Here is a 20,908-nt window from a genome sequence, read left to right as displayed (position 1 = left end):
TGTATTTTATGGCTATTTTAGTGATTAATGTACTTAAAATAAAAAAAATACAAAAATTAAAAAAAATGTGATAACTTTTTTATAACATTATCCTATTTTGTTCTTTCTATACAATATATATCTAAAAGCAATAAATAACAATGAAAAGCCACATTTATGTAGTTTATAAAAATATATAGTTTGTTATATAAATATATTACGAAACGCGAGATAAAAAATAATGAAAGTGACGTGGCAGGGCGATCTTGATGTACGGTACGGGTCAGCTTGTATGATTCGATGAGGTGAGGTAAAGGTACTCAAAGCTCTCAAAAAGTGTAGTTATTTAGAGTACTTCAAATTAAACAACATACTCCTATATAGTCTGAATTTAACTATTTATATTACATGAAATGATCAATTGATATGATAGGTCAGATATATACATCTGATCTTAATACATCTTGTGAAATAGTAGTTATCTATATTATTTGCCTAATTAATTCTATGGATAATTGCGTCCTGTACTTTGGTTAACGAGTGACAAATAGTTATTATTCGGGCAGATCTGTAGGGTTCCGCAGTCCTGTACTTTGGTTAACGAGTGTTCCGAAAATAGTTATTAACCAAAAAAATTATTTCCGCCAAATTAAAACCCTTAGCATTTCATCCAACAAATATCTGCCTTGCACCATTTTTGTAAGGGTTATAGGTATATCTTTCTAAGGTGTCCATTTCCTGGACTACGGAACCCTCCGCCAAATTAACAGCATTTCACCGACAAAAGCTGCCTTGCAATTCAATAGGTATATCAAGGTGTCCATTTATGGGGTCAACTAAACCCAATTCAAAATTTGCCATTATTTGCTACTTGTGGTTGGACGAAAGTCTGTAACAATTGGTATTTGGGAGCCTACTTGCCCGCAACGTTGCCTGTTGCTGCAGAAACATGCCTCGAAATTGTCGGAGGTGTAAAAAACAGTGCCGCGTAAGGTGCAATCGTAAAAAAAGACTTTTTAAATTAAATGTTCGGAGCTGATGTGCTTATGCAGTGGATGTTGTGATATATATGTTATGGACTATGTGATAAATCGGGCACTATACATAATGCCCGGGCATTGTGAATAATGCCCATTGTGAGTGGGCAGTTTGATAATAACTATTCAAATAATTAAATCGCCCGGGCATTATACATAATGCCCATCCTCTGTTGGGCAAAGTAATAATAACACATCGAATAGCTGAATTTTGCCCGGGCATTATACAGAATGCCCATCCTCTGTTGGGCAAAGTAATAATAACACATCGAATAGCTGAATTTTGCCCGGGCATTATACATAATGCCCATCCTCTGTTGGGCAAAGTAATAATAACACATCGAATAGCTGAATTTTGCCCGGGCATTATACATAATGCCCATCCTCTGTTGGGCAAAGTAATAATAACACATCGAATAGCTGAATTTTGCCCGGGCATTATACAGAATGCCCATCCTCTGTTGGGCAAAGTAATAATAACACATCGAATAGCTGAATTTTGCCCGGGCATTATACATAATGCCCATCCTCTGTTGGGCAAAGTAATAATAACACATCGAATAGCTGAATTTTGCCCGGGCATTATACATAATGCCCATCCTCTGTTGGGCAAAGTGATAATAACATACCGAATAGCTGAATTTTGCCCGGGCATTATACATAGTGCCCATCCTCTGTTGGGCAAAGTAATAATAACACACCAAATAACTGAATTTTGCCCAAGAATAGAGATTCTTTATTTTATTTACACAAAGAAAATTACAGAGTATTGAGAATCCAGACTATAAATGGGAAAGTGTCATAACGTCGGCGGCCTGCTGAACGGATCACCGGTATCTGGATACCGCAGTCTCACCTCTCGACAACCTTTCAGCCACTCTTTAAGTGTTGCTCTGTTGTCGCACCGTGTGTGCGGCCGTTTTGCAGGGCCCACTCAATGAGTTGGCAAGTCACCGCCTGTCTTTTACAATTGTGAGACTTATTGTCAGGTGCCCGATAGTTTCCTCCCATAGCCTTCTATCCAGTTCATCCAACTTATAAAACAATAACCCATGACTTTAACTCCCATCGTAGCATAAAAGTGCTGCACTGCAATAGTCTTTGCACCTGGCGGGGACCATCTACGTTTGGGGTGGTATCCGCCACGTGTATACCTTGCCTTTACATTAAAATGTCTTAAAAGGCCTCTGTGCTGTTGGCTTTGGCCCCACGCATGCCTCCCAAAGGTCCACGCATGTCCACGATCCAGAGATATGCAAAAGACACACCGAATAGCAGAATTTTGCCCGGGAATTATACATAATGCCTATCCTCTGTTGGGCAAAGTGATAATAACATACCGAATAGCTCAATTTCGCCCGGGAATTATACATAATGCCCGTCCCGGGCAGAGTAATAATAAAACATGTAGCAAAGCTAATAGATGGATTGGCGCAGCTTCAGCAGACTTTCGTGCCGATCTGTTCAAGAGACTGTATGCAGTTTCATATCAAACTACAAAGGACACCGTCGCGAGCTGCCTGCAGTGCCGCAGGACCTCTCGATGTCAAGGATGGCTAAGATTAGGACTTATAATCAATGATTTAGAGTTAAACGACAAGTCCGACATAGACCACAGATCAGAGCTCGCTTCGAGCCTTAGTGAGACATAGATAGACATAGCTACTGGTAAGCGCTATCATAAAAGTGTACTTTCACGCATGGCAAAGATGGTGAAACGCCTAGTTTGTTTAGTAGGTATGTCCAAGTGTCCCTTTCTCGCTAGTAGAGGGATAAAATAGCACTTTAGGTGTCAAAAACCAATTGTTAATAAACTTAGATGATGAACTAGCTCTGCAGAATGCGTAAGTAATTGCATGCTGTTCCTTTAAAAACATAAAAATCACTATATGTATGCCTTTCAGATTTGAGGAGTTCCCTCGATTTCTCCAGGATCCATCATCAGAACTGGGTTCTGTTAAAAATGAGACCAATCTGTATTCAATCAAAAAAAAATCTAAATCGGTCCAGTAACGGCGGAGACATCGTAGAACAAACATAAAAAAATACAGACGAATTGAGAACCACCTTCCTTGAGATTTAAGGGCGGCGGTTAAAAAGTATGCTTATTCAAGAAAGCGCAATTTACATTTCATTATTTGTTAGGAAACACCCAGTATACTTATTAAACTTATTATCAAATTGCCCAACAATCACGTAGCAGTATCATAATGCCCGGGCAATGTGATAAAAAATGGCGTTCAGAAAAACTTGTTAAACTTATTATCAATTTGCCCAACGATCACGTAGCATTATCATAATGACCGGGCAATGTGATAAAAAATGGCGTCTAGACAATGATTAATCACTTTGCCCAATACAGCTAGGCATTATTCATAATGCCCGGGCATTATACATAATGCCCTTATTAATCACTTGGTCCATAACATATACATAATTAAATTCAGACTATTCATGTTGTTTTATTTGAATAACTCAAAATAGCTACACTTTTTGAGAGCCTTGAGTACTAGCCCCGATACACATGTTTTCGTCTAGTCAGACCATTTTTTGAGGTTCTCCTTTGTACGAAAGCAATGTCTTTGTTCAAAAATCATTAATGTTTAATGCTAATACGAATCTAAGTTTATTTTTTATGGCACTATTGCGCAATAACTAACTATCATTGATACTGAAAGGAAGAATATGACGATTTTTATTTTATCTTTTATGGATGGGTAAAACCGATTTAAGGAGGCCCAAAGGAAGTAACTAAATTCTGCTAGTAAACTAAAAAATCTTCAAGCCTATGCATGCAGAACTGCTTCAGGAGAGGAGAACGTGATTAAGACATTTTTTTTGCAATATAAGTCACATGCAATTTTATTTTACAATCAAAATAAATTATATTATAGGACTTTTACAATTTTCTGTACTGGGTCGTGATATACCTACATGTGTAAACATTATTAGAATAAGTATATTTCTGTATTACTAGACGAACTCCACTGCATAGCGGGTAGTACCTTTACCTCACCTCATCGAATAATGCAAGCTGACCCGTACATTAAAATTTTCATTTTCATTATTTTTTATCTCGCGTTTCGTAATATATTTATATAACAAACTATATATTTTTATAAACTGCATAAATGTGGCTTTTTATTGATATTTATTGCTTTTAGATATATATTGTGTAGAAAGAACAAAATAGGATAATGTTAAAAAATTATCACATTTTTAATATTTTTTAAAATTTTTGTATTTTTTTTTATTTTAAGTACATTAATCACTAAAATAGCCATAAACTACAATGATTACGGCTTTCGTGTGTTAAAAATAGTGATTATACCTGAAATCATTGACAAAACTTATTAAAATGAGCATTCAAATCACCCTATCGGGCGATGTAAATTATTTTTTATCACTCGTCGTATAATATATTTCTATAAAAAATTATACATTTTGTAAAACTAGTTAAATGTAGCTATTAAATAATATTTTTTATTTAGAAAAAACCATTACAGTTTTCATAAAATGTGCAATAATATGTATAAAAAAAAACCTCGTTTTCAGATTTTCCCATTTTATTTTGTATTTTTATTCTAAAATACATTTTTTTTGTTCCAAAAATGAATTCCTCGTCCTTCATTTATCCGAAAATGATATATCGCATGCCCTATTTTGTATAGTTTTAGAGAAATATGGTTTCAAAGGAAGCGCGGCGGCGCCAGCCTTCCCCCCCTCTTCCCTCCTAAATTAAGGGGGGCTCTCAATGCCTCCCGATCTTTATCTACTCAGGGCCACCCAAGGAACAACCTGTGCCAAGTCTCAGTGCTTAATCATAAAATGCAGGGTGTTGTCCAATAGCGTCCCCAGTAGTAGGTACACACTGCCTATTTGTCCTCGTGGAAACGACAAGCGTCGTTATAGTGGATAGGTACGTATTAACAAAGACCTATATAACTTCGTAAAGACCGATAAAGTCTAAGAAAAAAACGTACCCCAAAACCATACAGAATAAGGTACGGTGAGCTAGATGGCGATACACCTTTGGGGTACGCTCGGCTAGATGGCGCTAATATTAATATTTGACATTTTAAAACATATCACGCTAAGAATATGGGCCAAATTGTCAAAACTAAGGTTCAAAAGTTTAAAGCCTGTGTCGAGAGATGGCAGTCTATGCACTGTGATTACACATTTTACTTTGACAGTAACTCTCTTTAATACTCTATCCTCTTTGGTATTAATGATGGCTTCAACAAAATAAATAGAATTTGTTAAAACATGTCCCATGCTCATCGGCTTTCGACTTTCGACAGCGTCATGAAATCATAGTCTGGCAAAAATCAGTAGAAATTAAAAAGTGGCAACATTGAAGTGTTGTCCCTTTCATATTAATATAGTGGAAAAAGACGGGACGACACTACGATTGCTGCTTTTTTTTTATATCTCCGGCCATACCGATCGCAAATGGTATTTTAATTTTACATACTTACAGATAGGTACCGCGTAGGGGTCGTGTGCAAAAGTTGTAAATAGTTAACATAAAATAATGTACAACGTTTTAAATTAAAAAACCACATTGAAGGAAATGGCACATATTTTTCTATTTATCCTTACCATACTGTCCATTTGTCATCGAAGGACATATATGGTTTCATTCAACTGTGAAAAGGTCCTCTTCATCTGAAATTGCCTTAAAAAATGTGATACATGGACGTTCGAAATATGTATTTCAGTATGTTCGAAATTATACATATAAGAACTTAATGTTACATTCTTACATTGGTCCTGTTTTCCAGAGTAACATGGGTGGCCAGCGAAGGATTGACCAACTACCTGCGCCGCCTGACGCAAGACGAGTCCAGCCGCGAGATGTACGAAGCCCACTCGTACCAGGACTTCTCAAGCATTCCCGAGAACTCACTGCACGAGCCGAAGACCGATTCGAAGGGCCGGCGGCTCTCGTACCAGCGCGCCGTCTCCGGCGAGGACCCCGCGCCCAGATACGACTCCAGCTTGAGGAGGAAACCTTTGATTCCAGAACATTCTGAGGTATGTTATTGCCATTCGTACCAGGACTTGTCGAGTATTCCCGAGAACTCAGCGGTTCTCGTACCAGCGCGCTGTCTCTGGCGATGATCGCGCGCCCAGATACGACTCCTACCTTTGACTCCAGAACATTCTGAGGTATGTTATCCTGTATTTCCAAGAACTCTTTCTATGTATAGACCGCCAGGGTACCTAGCCAACGTCACAAACGCTTAGCTCATATCGTTACCGTAGCTGGCTCTATCGCTCTTTCATATTGGAGCGACAGAGCCAGCAGCGTCAGGTTTGGCCGGCAGGTGACAACCGTAACTCACAAACTAAGAAAAACAAAACAACTTAATTTCGATACTAATATGGTACACAGTATAGCTATGAACTTGTGATGCTATTCAGTGACTTTGATTATCATCTGACAATATAAACCAGACCCCGTAGCCGAATGGCATTTCTCCGACGCCAAACGAAAGCGATACGCCGCTGGCTCTGTCGCGCCAATACGCAAGCGCGATAGAGATATCTAGATATCTACTAGCGCTTCGTTTCGTGAGCGTTTCGTGAGCGATTGTGCCATTCGGCTAGCCACCCAGGCATTTTTAACCCCGACGCAAATAAATGACGGGGTGTTATATAAGTTTGACATGTCTGTCTGTGTGTGTGTAGTAAGCACCCTTGAGCATAGTTTAAAAATGCTCGTAGAGCTTTTCTTATACATTTTCGCGTCCGTCTTCGTCTCCGGCTCAAAGTTTTATTCACGCTTTCAGTTTCGTCTATTGTTGACCTTTTTAGGGTTACGTACCAAAGAGGTACAAAAAGAACCTTATGGTGCCGCTCTGTCCGTCCGTCTGTCATGTGGGGTATCGTTAGGAAGAACTCAAACTGTACACTGTACAGTCATATCAAATCATTTTTAACCCCCGACGCAAAAACGAAGGAGTGTTATTAACCCCCGACGCAAAAACGAAGGGGTGTTATAAGTTCGACGTGTCTGTCTGTGTGTATGTCTGTCTGTCTGTCTGTCTGTCTGTCTGTGTGTGTGTGTCTGTCTGTGGCATCGTAGCTCCCGAACGGATAAACTGATTTAGATTTAGTTTTTTTTGTCTGAAGCTGAGTTAATCGGGAGTGTTCTTAACCATGTTTCGTGAAAATCTGTCTACTATGTCGCGGTCGGGGGTTTTTACAATTTTTTTATTTTGTGGTTAGGTTAGGTTATACTATAAATACTTCGTAGCACTTCTGAACGACATTCTTGGTCTTGTAACAACTTACTTAAAACATATGCATTTGTATTTTTAACCGCCGCCTCAAATCTCTCAAAAGAAGGTGGTTCGAATGTCTGCATTTTTTTTATGTTTGTTCCTCGATATCTCCGTCGTTACAGGCCCCGTAGCCGAATGGCATTTCTCCGACGCCAAACGAAAGCGATACGCCGCTGGCTTTGTCGCGCCAATGCGATAGAGATAGATATCTACTAGCGCTTCGTTTCGTGAGCGTTTCGTGAGCGATTGTGCCATTCGGCTAGCCACCCTGGACCGATTTTAATTTTTTTTATTGAATGTATATGCATACAGATTCGTCCCATTTTTCTCAGAACCCAGTTATGATCATGGGATTCTGGAAAAATCGAGGGAACTCCTCAAATCTGAAAGGCACACATATGGCGATTTTTGTATTTTTAAAGGAACAACATAAACTTACCTACGAAACAGTGACATTTGGTGCAATGGAACTGCTGATGATGGTCAGAACGGAACTCCTCATATCTGAACGGCACGCTTATAGTGACTTTGGTATTTTTATAAGAACAGCATGCACTTACGTCCAGAACAGTGACATTCGGTGCAATGGAACTCTTGATGATGGTCAGAACGGAACTCCTCAAATCTGAACGGCACGCTTATAGTGACTTTGGTATTTATATAAGAACAGCATGCACTTACGTCCAGAATAGTGACATTTGGTGCAATGGAACTCCTGATGATGGTCAGAACGGAACTCCTCAAATCTGAACGGCACGCTTATGGTGACTTTGGTATTTGTATAAGAACAGCATGCACTTACGTCCAGAATAGTGACATTTGGTGCAGTGGAACTGCAGATGATGGTCAGAACCGAACTCCTCAAATCTGAACGGCACACTTATAGTGACTTTGGTATTTTTATAAGAACAACATGCATTTAAGTTCAGAACAGTAACATTTATTTAGTAATATTTGTTAAGCATATTTTTTTCAAGTCAAATTTTGTCAATCTTCGATTTCTTATAATCGGATTCATGAGGAATTGAGGAAACTCCTCAAACCTTAACGGTATGTACGTATATATTGATTTTTGTTGCCATCAAATAATTAAAGCATTAAAAGCAGTTAAAAAAATACCTACGCATTTCTACATAATCCAACATTCGCAAGTAGCTTTCACCAGAACCCCAAATGCGGCGGTTTTTTTTCTTCAAAATTATTAGTTCAAATATTATAAAAATTGAAATAAAAAAATATTTGTTACAATCCGGATATTCTAGCTAGGAAGAAAAATCGTATGTTACGATCTCTTATTTAACATCATTTGAAGTATTTGAAAAGGTGCGTAACAGCGTAACCAAACGGACTAATTTAACCTTCTCGCTTGAATATTTCTGAATTGGGTACAGCGGTAAATAGAAATGCCCTATTGGGGTTGCTACATTATGGAGACCGTGGTCTGACAAGCTTTCTAAAATCAAGAAGTAAAATTAATACGACTAATATGATACAAGATCGGGTTTGAATAACCAAGATCAAGTAAAGGGAAGAGAAAGTTATCGAAGGTTCTCTTCATGAATTTGCGAATTGTACCTATCTATGATGAATGGAAATATATGGTATGTCAAGTAAAGCGTTATCAAAACTAAAATTTGACCTAAATAGTTAGATAAGCAAAAGATTTAACGATCGCTTTCCTGAGAAACACCGACAAAATATGATTTCTAGCTGCACATTAGAACAATATTTTTAGAGTCTGAGCTGAGTCGATAAAAAATTGTATTCTAATATAAAGTTTACGGAACCCTTTGGTTGGGGCACGACCTTGGCTCGCTCTGGGCCGGATTTTGTAACTACCTTACAAAGTAATGTTGCTCGCAGTTCTAGCTAAAGTTAAACACCCAAGCGTCCGTATCGAACAGTATAGCTAGTTTCTAATACCTAACTAACTATTATTTGTATTCTTTGAATTTTTATTCGCTGTTACTTAAACAGATACCGGCAACAAAAATTTAATCTTATTTTTGTCATTTAGAAATCCTGGAATAAATCCATTAAGAAATATGAGCTCCCCTCCTACGCGCTACGCGGGGATATGTTAATATAAACTGTCAAATGTTATTTACTTGACATTTTTTATAAAACAATAGCCTTCTAATGCGTACGTGTCATAAAATCTCAAGTTTCAATGTTATTTTAATCCTGTCCTTACATACCCTAGGCGTTCTGGAAAATTCTGAACGTAATGTATATTTTACGTATTCCTATGGAAAACAAAGGCTGTTTTATGTGTGAGTGAACCTCCGCTCCATGTATTGGTATGCCTACTAGAAGTAGCCTTTTGTTATTAGAACGTCATGTCATGACGTGCCTTTCCCTGCAACTCCACTCCGCGTATAATTACGCCATTATAGAAGGAGCTCATTTCGATTTCATTTTGGTCTTCGATTTAACAAAAAATAATTAATAATAGAGATACATACCTAACTAATGAGCGACGTGGATGCAATATGTGTCAAAAACATAAGATGCCTATGACATTTATTAAATGGCGATTGCAGCAATTTGACATGTTAAGATAAATTGTTTGTACCTCAACGTAAAATCAACACTATACGTCAGTGTTCACATGCCGAATAAGCGTCTAGTTAAGTGAGTCGTATACAATGATGGTGAACTGCTTTACTATCGTGCACCTTCCGCCTCTTTCATTTGTCAAAGCAGTGTAGGTATTTGTATAGGTATAATATTGTAACATTCGATTGAATCTACAATGTATATATAAATTAAACTCGTAAACTTTTACTTAAAATTTAATTTAAAAAATCCATATAATATAATTTCTTGACAGTTGCGATTGACTGTCATCTCATCGCAACTATGTTTTCCCCTCACTTGCTCGGAAACACGTGTTTTTCGTCCTTCAATACCAGCGGGTAAAAAGATTATTGCGCATTTTATCCACTAGTGGGTAAATTGATATTATATGTAATTTGACCTTGAATAAAGTCAAATTATCTGCTTTAAAATTGATAAAAGTTGGTGAATCTAGTAACTAAGATGATTTGCCACCTGTGGAACCACTGGAAGCAGTGATAAACGCATTTTTTTGCGTTGTAGTTTCCTTGCTATAGTGAGGGGAAAAGTTTTGTGTTACACTCGGGTGCAAATGTATTTTACTTCTCGTGTGTTAAAAAACTCGCAAGTTCAGGATTCTATTCTCGAACCACTCGCTTCGCTCGTGGTTCAACTATAGAATCCTTTCACTTGCTCCTTTTTCAATTCCACACTCGGCGTTAAAATACAACTTTGCCCCCTTGTATAACAAATAACTATTACACATTGATGCTGAGAAAAATTCAAAAACAACTCTTAAATTAATTTTAACACTAATGAATAATGAATTATATGCCTGGTTTAATTTATTCCCCGTACCTATAAGGCTTACATGTATACCTACTGTGTATCAATAGACTTGATAAACAAATATAACAGTATTTTGCTAAATTTATACGTCATTACACACAAATATTCTGCATTGAAAAAACAGGGAAAATGAACCAAATGTTACAAATATGTCCATAGGTTACGGTGACCGCTTTCCATCAGGCGGACCGTATACCTGTTTGCTATCGACGTGGTGTAAAAAAAAAGTACTTATTTGTTACGTATAAGGACACAAACCAAGTGCACGTTAAAATATTGATCATATTGGTCTTAAAGCTATATAGCTACCTACTTATATTAATCATAGATACTTACGAGCTTAATCTTCGACATCGGCTTTTCTATCTATAAAGTCTGCTCTTACAAAATCGTTGTCAACTTAACTTGGTCTGGCTATAATAAACTTATTTAAACTTAATAAACTTATGCAGATATAAAAGGAACTTCGAAATACCTACATAACAGTTGAACGTAGACATTGTCTTGTGACCTATAAAATTTAGGCAAGGGGTAGAAAATGCAAACGAAGATCTTTTCAATTATGGTATCAAAAAACGGTTACAGCGCAAACAACTTGCAGGTATGGTAAGGTGAAATGCGGCTCTTTGCGCAGGTTATTCGCGCATTACAGGTGTATATAAAAGCGTTGGCCACTGCTGCCCGCCGCCAGTGGGGTAGCGCACCCGCTCCACCGTCGCGCGAGTCATCTCAACCCTCGTCTCGCGACAAAACACACCGAATTATTCAAAGCTATATAAACCCATTAAAACGTATCGCTCTAAACAACGCAACTTTCCGCGGGATACTTCAACTACCTTTCACTCAATATCTGATAATATTTTCCGAGATTAAAACACTGTTGTAAACTTTGTAACATAGGCACGAAAGTTTTGCGAGTTTTTGTCATAGTTACTTTACGGTAGTTTTAAGTTAACTCATAATCTGGAATAATTGATATAGATAATAACATTGACGTTAGTTAATATTTAGAATAATTTTGAGTGCACTATTTTTTGGATGTACATAGTTGCAAGGTGAGTTTTATACGTAATACGTAGACAGAAATTGTATAAGTTATTTTAGTAAGTTAGTAGTAAGGGTTGGTATGAAGTAAAGTTGGAGGGTGCGGGGCCCGCGCCCGGCGGAACCGGCGGGTAATAGGTCGCGGATCGCGCCCGCCGGTGTGTTCGTTATTGGGCAAGTTTGGCGTTTGCCGGCTCGTCACGGAATGAACTTTAGTACCCAGCGGTGTTCGCGATAAAATCTGCCTTGATATTGATTTAGGGCAAGGTTTTTCGTTAACTCGACACTTAATTTTACACTCTCAGTAAACTAGGCCAGTGTCTTTGTGTTGAGCGTTACAGTTTAAAACCACTCGGTTAAATAATCAAAAATAATATCTGCAGCAGGTAGGTAAAATTCAATTTCGATAGGCTATGTCTTTATTAAGTATCATCCTCGTTATGAAAATCACATAAGACGCTTCTGACACATGAGTTCCTTTTGTACCTTTTTAGTACGCAACCCTAAAAGAGCAATTCCCGCTAAGTTTGTACATTTGGTTCACGTCTCCGATTTTGATAAAAATTGGTAGGCTGATAGAGTCCATGATGCTGAGCAAGATCCACTAGGTTTCCCAAAATGTCCTACGTAGTTTGTATGAAACCTTCCTTTTTTGTTACCAGATTTCTATACATTTTCAGTAACAAAAAAGGAAAGTTTCATATAATAAACCCAGGACATTTTGGGAAATCTAGTGGATCTTGCTCAGCATCATAGACTCTATCAGCCTACAAATTTTTATGAAAATCGGAGACGTGATCTAAATGTACAAACTTAACGGGAATTTCTCAAAAATAAATTGAAAGATAGCCTATCAACTTACCTCATTCATCATCGCCGGCTCAGTAGTTTTGAAGATTCGTTAAAAACACTCTTCTTCTTTGAAAAAGTAACGTGAAAATTTTATATACTTATTTTTTGACCCAAACATTACGTTAGCATTTTGAGCTTAACCGTTTTTTATTTATTTCGATATTCGTGTCCCATTAGGAGAAAAAAGCTTAGTTAATTTACTTTTGTGCTAACGTTTATCGACTTGTCTGTCATCTAAATAAGTAAGTACTAATAAATAAACGGTAAGGATACCTACTGAATTCAGCGAAGGTGTAGTGATCGCAAACTTTGGTTACCGTCATCAAAGTAGGTTGAGTGAATTGTCAGCCTCGACGTATGTACGACGACCGTGTTATCCATTGTTTACCTCCCCGCGTGTTTTGTTCGAATAAACGAATCGACTAAAATTGACTATTCGGAACTGAAAAGAGGAATAAGAAAAGAAAAAAACAGTGGTTTAAATAAGTGAGCATAAATACAATAGATAATAAACTATACACTGAATATCCGTGCTGACTGTTACAATATAGATTGGTTTTGAATGACATATCGATGTAAGTATGTAATTATACCAAATAATAGCATTCTAACCACGAATGTCTGCTCAACGCGCTATAATACTCAACCCACAAAAGCTATTGTTTATTTGATTTATTGCGCTATATCACCACGGTGATAGTTATTTATTTCACAAGGGGTTGTTGTTTATCTACACGTGTTTATATTCATACACGAGTAAGCGAAATAACAGATTTTGACCCCAAGTGAAACCAAACTTGCACCAAACAAACACCAAGAAAATACTAACAGTAAAACATCAAATAAAAAGTCAAGACCGTAGCTAATTTTGCTAGCCAACTTACGATAGCCAGAAAAAATATGTTGTATGGAATTTTTGTACTTTGTAAACATGAGGACAAAATGCAACATTCTCATCCGTTGAAGCATCAGGATAGAAGTTTCCAGTTGGTGTGAAAGCATTGAGCTGCCGCAGTATAAAAAAACCGGCTAAGTGCGAGTCGGAAACACCCACCGAGGGTTCCGTACAAACTTTCAATAGTTGAATCATCAATATGTAATATCTACCGACGACTAAATCCCTCAAGAGTCTCAAGACTCAATTTCCCTCATAACAAGTAATATTAAATAAAATTGTATTTTATAAACTACGTCCAAAGAAAATCAAGACAATTCGAGTTCAATACTGACATATCGTCCTCCTGGTATTTTGGTATTTTTTTTTACATTTTCCTTCAAAAACATTTTTTCCCACAACGAAAAAAATATTAATAACCTAACCACAAAATTAAAATTTTGAAAAAACCCCCGACCGCGACCTAGTGGACCGATTATCATGAAACATGGCTAAGAACACTCCCGATTAACTCAGCTTTCAGACAAAAAAAACTAAATCAAAATCGGTTCATCCGTTCGAGAGCTACGATGCCACAGACAGACACACACACAGACAGACAGACAAACAGACAGACAGACAGACAGACACGTCAAACTTACAACACCCCTTCGTTTTTGCGTCGGGGTTAATAACACCCCTTCGTTTTTGCGTCGGGGGTTAAAAATGATTTGATATGACTGTACAGTTTGAGTTCTTCCTAACGATACCCCACATGACAGACAGACGGACAGAGCGGCACCATAAGGTTCTTTTTGTACCTCTTTGGTACGGAACCCTAAAAAGGTCAACAATAGACGAAACTGAAAGCGTGAATAAAACTTTGAGCCGGAGACGAAGACGGACGCGAAAATGTATAAGAAAAGCTCTACGAGCATTTTTAAACTATGCTCAAGGGTGCTTACTTTTTATGATAAATGAGCAGACGAATCGCCTGATGGTAACCGATTACCGCTGTCCACGGACACCGGGCCCATTTCTCAAAACTGAAAGTCACAAGTTACAAGCGGAAGTCTCTTTCCAACTTGTCATAATATTAGACATTGATAACCACTTGTAAAATTGACCCCAGGGAAATGGGTCCCAGATTGATTGAAAAACAATAACGATTATCAATGACAATGTTGTCTGTCGTAGATATTTTATCTGGCCTATCGAAAACTAAGAAATAATTTGCTTTTATTCTGATTTATTTTAGTTTTCAAAACGAATCAATATTTTTTATTTGGACATGTGATATAGATACTTAAATGTTTATAAGCCTTAAAAGTGGAGCTCGGATAAATGGTTATATTTTTTGCAGGTAAGTTTAAAATAAACGAAAAAGTACCTAATCATAGTCACAGATATCAATGTCGTCTTCAACAATCGGCCTTTTAAATTTTTTTTCGGGTAATAACTTGTTCGCTCAGGCGGTTGAGTGATAACTGTCAAAATGACAACCGACCGGCGACTATTTTGTCGCCGTGTGCGCACTTGCTTTGAAACCAATAGGGAAAGAGACAGCTGCGTCGCAGGCTTGTCGCCGAACCCGGAGATAAAAAAGTTGCGTCGCAACGTAGGCGCACTTTCATACTAGCCCATAGACCGCTGGTGTGTGCGACAAAAAAGTCGCAGCGAAAAGTCGCCCGTGATGACTCTTAGCCACTTCGGCTGTATTAGTAACATAAGTATAAAAGAAAAGCTAACGAGTGACAAACATGAAAGGTACCTTCTATATGTATACCTATAAGAACCGTATAATATTCGTATGGTTAATTCGTTTTTAATACTAGCTGGAGTCATTATTATCAATACTTTTAACTTTTATTAGCCAGAGTAATTAATATCACTACACATGAAATAGATTTAGGAGTTTAGTCGAAAACATTTGTCAATAAATAAGTGTTTATAATGTTATGACCATTATAACTTAGAATTTTCTGGACACTATTAGCTATTGTTAATGCGTTAGTTAGATATTAGTAACGTAAAAAAGTAAAATTTCTTTGCATGTCTTGCGTGCGTAGAACCGAAGCCAACCGAATAATCACTTTATGACAGTTTTATCTAAAAGTTGCTGAATTATTGGAATCCAAAATTTTGGCTATTGCTAGTTAGATAGACTGAATAGCTATAGAACGCCTGCCGTGACAAACAGTCTCGTAATTGTGAAAAACAGGTGGTGATTCACCAACGCATTCGCCAACGCCACTCAACGCCATGCGCACTCACCACACACTTGGCTGTAAGATTCTCAAGAGACAAGTGAGCGGTAAGGTGATCCCGGTAATGCGTTCAGCACTCATCAGGCCGTAGGCGTTATGACTTTTTTAACTCCCAATCTGGGCTTGCACCCATGAGTGCAATCGTGGACTCTCCGTGGCGTACGATTCGCAACAGGCACTTCCGTTTGTGCATTCGGCTACGCACTAACTACATTAAAAGTACTGAACCATGGGTCCGGCCATGGCTTATACATCCCACTCTTAGGCCGATAGTCCACTATCATATGTTTGTCATAGAAATATGTATGATCCTAGGCAACATGCCGTCCTTTTTCTTCACATTGGAGAAAAAGGGAGTCATACACCTATAATCATATTTCTATGATAAACAGCTCCCAATATATGAAATAATAGCGCTTCTTTTCATAAACTATTCAGAACCTTCGGCATCTTATTAAGTTAGCTATTATATTCTCTAGGATGAGTTATGCGAGTACCTTGGTTCTAGAATTTTCTACGCTCGAAAATATTTGCTTCGCTGGCAACACATGAGAAATGTCAGGTTCAATCAAGACATAGATTTTAAGGCAAGGTGCAGAGTTAGTAAGTATTAGGTATAGGTTAGGTAAATGTTTGTTATCTAGATGTAGTTGTTATTTCGTTCCGATTTTGTACACGTAAATGCATTAGCAACTTGTGGCATCTTCATTGGTTCTTGTATTAACTGATAACATTATTTTATAAGATAAATTGTACCGTTTGTGCCCTAATAAAAATTAAAGATTAAACATAGGGAATTAACTTTTTCTATGTTTCGTGTACTTTTTTTTATAGTAAAGTTGTATTGTTAAAATTTTTGGTGAAAAAAAAAATGAATATCTACTTGTAGTTAATTATGGTGTTTGGTAAAGTAAATATAGCTGGTTATATTTTATATAACATTTATAACAGCCAGTGTGGGAGCACCATTAGAGAAATAGTAAGTTTATGAAATATATGTAGGTAATTACTTACTTACATGAGTTTAATCGGTGCCTATTTTAACTATTTTCCATCTTTACCTTACAAAAGCATACTCGTATGCGGGTGCAATTACCTACATAAAAATAAAATAAATAAAATAAAGATACGATATAATAGAACATCAACTTCAAGTCAACTACGTTCTTAGAAAAGAAGAAAAATGTTTTTTCTTGTCTTAATCACACGATTAATGATACCATTATAGATTAGAAGTAGGTAGACGCGGCTTTACTACGAGAGTGTATAAAACGGAGACCTAGATTTCTATCGCTAAAGTTTCCATGAGATACTCGTAGGTTAGGAACCATCTGGGAATATTAACTGGGTATTTTTCCTGGTCGTCATTGTCTACATTAGATTTCAAACTAAATGCCAGTCTGAAGCATGTCTGAAGTAAAAAAACATTGTATGTCGGGTCGACGGCACAAACTTTTCGATTTACTCTCTGATTGTTTTTACTTATACTTAATCCAACAATGTTTAAACGAAAAGTTGAGAAATGTTTCTGAACATCAGATTCAGAAGACTTAAAACCTTTCTAGAGTAGCAACGGAACAAAGTTCAAGATATTGGATTACAATCGAAACTTCCCTTTTACAAGGATAATCGCCTTTTCTGCCTTGTCACTACCTACTGACTGACTTTACTGCAATATGTCAACAAGTTTGCATTTTTCCTTTTGAATTACTGACACCAGGTACTTTTGCAGCTGCCATCTCGTACTTCTCTATAAAAAGTATGAATATAACACTTTAAGTTCTCGCGCTTTGTACACATATTTAAAGTCACACACAGGTCGAACGCGATTAATTAACATTATTTTTACCTTTTTTTTTTTTTTGTGAGTGCTGTGTGTCGTGCGGTGGGAAATAAACAATAACTAAAAGCGGGTAGATTATATTTATTTGTCTACCCCGAACATTTATATAAATTAATATCGGGTAGTTTTGTGTTGTTTACATCTCCGGTGACACTTTGCTGGGACGTCAGTTAAGTCTTCCGCGACCACGGCCAGTGCAACCTGGCCGAAACGTTGGGAAAAAAGGTAAAAATAATGTTAATTAATCGCGTTCGACCTGTGTGTGACTTTAAATAAAAGTATGAATGTATTTCGCGACTAATGTCTCATTCCAAATTTGCAAATATTAATCTTTGTCTGTTTGTACACAGGTCTGCTCACCTAACGGAACAGTGTAACTATAATGTGAAGTATTAAAAATGGTCATAAAGATGTGTGTTACTGTTAAGTAAGGTGGTTAAAAGGTAATGTGAATAGTGAGAAGATGTCTCGTGACCGCGAGTCGCGCGAGGGGCGCGGCGGCCCCAGCCGGCCGGGCTCCAGCTTGTCGGGCTCGCACTCGCCCGTGGGAGGCCGCGGAGACTCCGTAAGTCGCGTAGTCCTGTCTGCATGCTCTGTGTTCCCCTACCGCACGCTATACACATTTCCGCCTTAAACAGCTTACAATTTTGTACCGAGTCGTGCTCGTGACGTTGACGGTAGTACCAAGATATATGAAAATACATATTTCTTATATTTATACATCAAAAATGAGATTTTCATTGACTTGGTTTGTATCGATGGTTAATTGACATCACTTATATCAATCAAACCGTAAACCGATTTTATGAAAATCATCACGCTCTTATTGTCGTAAAAATAAGGTCGTGTCAAGTTCATTTTGAACACCTTGTCCGTTACGGAACTTCTGCTGCTGACTGTATATCTATTAAATCAGAGAAAGTGTACTATTTCACCGACTAAAACTAACGTTTTTCTTGAAAGCACCCTTAAATAGAGACCTAATAAAATTACATTTTTTTCATAATAGAGATATGTATTAAATGTATAGTACGAGTAGAGATAATTATAGATTTACATAATGGTTAAACATATACGCCGTTTTCACATTATCCGATCCGATATCGGATGTCGGAAAGATTCCCATAGAAAAAATCCAAATTGGCGCCTGTAATGTATGGGATATCTGTCCGACATCCGATATCGGATCGGATAATGTGAAAACGCACTTACGTGTTAAAAAGAAACTTCAATTCTGAGGATTGTTTTTTTTATATTACGAGTAAGTATATAAGTATCAATTTTAGTACTACGTTTAGTTAAATAACAACTTTACCCCCTTGTAAAACAAATAACTATTCGGTCTATTCGTGACTGTTTGCACGATTGATGAAGTGGCGGGTAAGAAAGTGTGGACGATAGCGCTTCGTTTAGTGTTTGTATAGGTGGAAAGGACTTATAAGACCGGGGCTGTTATCGCTGTATTATGTCAGAAAGTTAATAACATCTCAATTTGTATTTAATAGTTAAATCATGTTACATTGTTTTGTTACCCTAATTAAAGCCTACATGTAGGGTTGCCAACTTTTTTTTAGGGACGAATGTTTTACTTAGCGTATTAATATATAACTAGTTGTTTATTGTATGTAATGTACCAAATGTTTTATTGAACACTAACAATATATATGGCGTATTTCGAAAAATATGCAATATTACTCAATATTTTCTTTCTTCTATCACTTTCTAAATTTATTGACAGGTATGCAATTTTTACTTACGTACCTATTAATATTCTTTTAATATTCTTACCTATTAATATTCTTTTAATTTCAATAGTTACCTACTTACTTTTTTTACAAGGCCCATATTTAAAAAAAGAATACGCATATTATAAGTACTTATATTTTTTATGAAATTTGACATTGTTTTAAAAACATTTTTACTTCAATGAAATCTAGACTTTTATAAAAATGCAAAAGCGATTTTAATTTTAAACTAATTAAGGCAAAAATTTTGACCAAAGGACCAGTTTCGGTCCTAAAATAGTGCAACTTTGATGCTAAATATCACAGAATCAATGAGCTGTGAAGTAGGTACCTAATTATGGGATGCTAGTTTGTTTAAAGACGATTCTGTTAATATGATATACTTTAGAAACTATCGTAATATTCATAATACCAATGGATTCAAATCGAAGCTCATCGGAGTAGAGAATCCCCTTAAGAAATGTCGTTATTTAATATACACCGTGTCCAATAAGTCGGAATACTCACATTTTACCTCAGTTCTAAAGATATAGGGATCACAGGCCATCAAATTCTTATTTAAACTAAAGAGTATATTCCTCTTAATAAAATACAAGCACAAAGTACATGAAATTTCCGAAGTGTCTAAGAAAAACAAAGAGGTAAAGTGCCAACAAAATGCTTGCTCGGCACGCAGGTGACGAGTTATTTTTTATAAGGAGAATCTGTATGTGATAAAACAGACGCCCCGTGTCCAAAATAAACTATTATGGGTACCGAGGATAGATAACGTTCCGGGCAACTAGAAAAATGTGGCTAGGTTCCAGAGCTCATCATCGGCCCAGGTGTGGGATGCAGTATGTAAGCGAGGTAAACTACCTTCAGTACTTACAGATAAAAGCGATTAAAATCAACGTTTTTTTCTTTAAAACCAAGGTTTTGGAGAAAAAAATGCCTTAAAGTTAAAAAGGATGCTTGGGAATGAGTATCATGTGTCCCAACAAGACGCACCTCCAGCACATTCGGCAAATGGTATTCTAGCGTAGTTTCAGACTAATTTGGCAGTTTTTTATCCGAAACATGAGTGGCCACCCAGGCCTCCAGGTTTAGGCGTATTAGACTATTTTGTATGGTCATACATGCTTTGAAGACTAAATTTTTATAAAATCATAAACCTACATCATTTCAAAAAGGTTATCGAGAGTATTTGAGATGAAATGTGAAGAAAACGGTGCGTGCCGCGTGTGATCCGTTTGAGAAGCGTTTGAGGCTGGTAAACAAGTTAATGCTGGAGTTATTCCAAAACATTTGTTGTGAATGTAGTAAATAAGAGTGCCATTCATAAAATATAATATAACAACGGTGGCTTTATACGTAACTGCAATATTTGCAGGTCAGAACGAAGTAATGAAATGTACAGTGAAGGTTAAATATGAATAAAAGCGCGAGCGGAGCGAGCGAAATTTTTTCATTATCGAAACGCCGCTCCTGGCGGTTTGACCCTAGTGTAAATTCGCCACTGGCATGGACCCCAAAAATATAGTACTTTTGCGTACTATATATGCTTCATATAGAATATAGTACGCT

The 20,908-nt window shown here is 37.0% G+C and overlaps 1 protein-coding gene across 1 annotated transcript in view; it reads left to right on the top strand.

Moving 5' to 3' along the window:
- Window positions 1-18,661, top strand: part of LOC125240467 — a 32,717-nt gene extending 14,056 nt beyond the window's left edge. Inside the window, exons 3-4 of the mRNA XM_048148359.1 lie at window positions 5,804-6,056; window positions 17,948-18,661. Of these exons, the coding sequence (XP_048004316.1) occupies window positions 5,804-6,056; window positions 17,948-17,974 (280 nt within the window). The 3' untranslated portion in view covers window positions 17,975-18,661. The remainder of the gene's footprint in view (window positions 1-5,803; window positions 6,057-17,947) is intronic.
- Window positions 18,662-20,908: the final 2,247 nt, after the last annotated feature.

The sequence above is a fragment of the Leguminivora glycinivorella genome, chromosome Z (genome assembly GCF_023078275.1).
Source record: "Leguminivora glycinivorella isolate SPB_JAAS2020 chromosome Z, LegGlyc_1.1, whole genome shotgun sequence".
NCBI lineage: Eukaryota > Metazoa > Arthropoda > Insecta > Lepidoptera > Tortricidae > Leguminivora > Leguminivora glycinivorella.
Note: the sequence above shows the minus strand (reverse complement) of the source record. Positions and strands in the feature narration are given on the sequence as shown.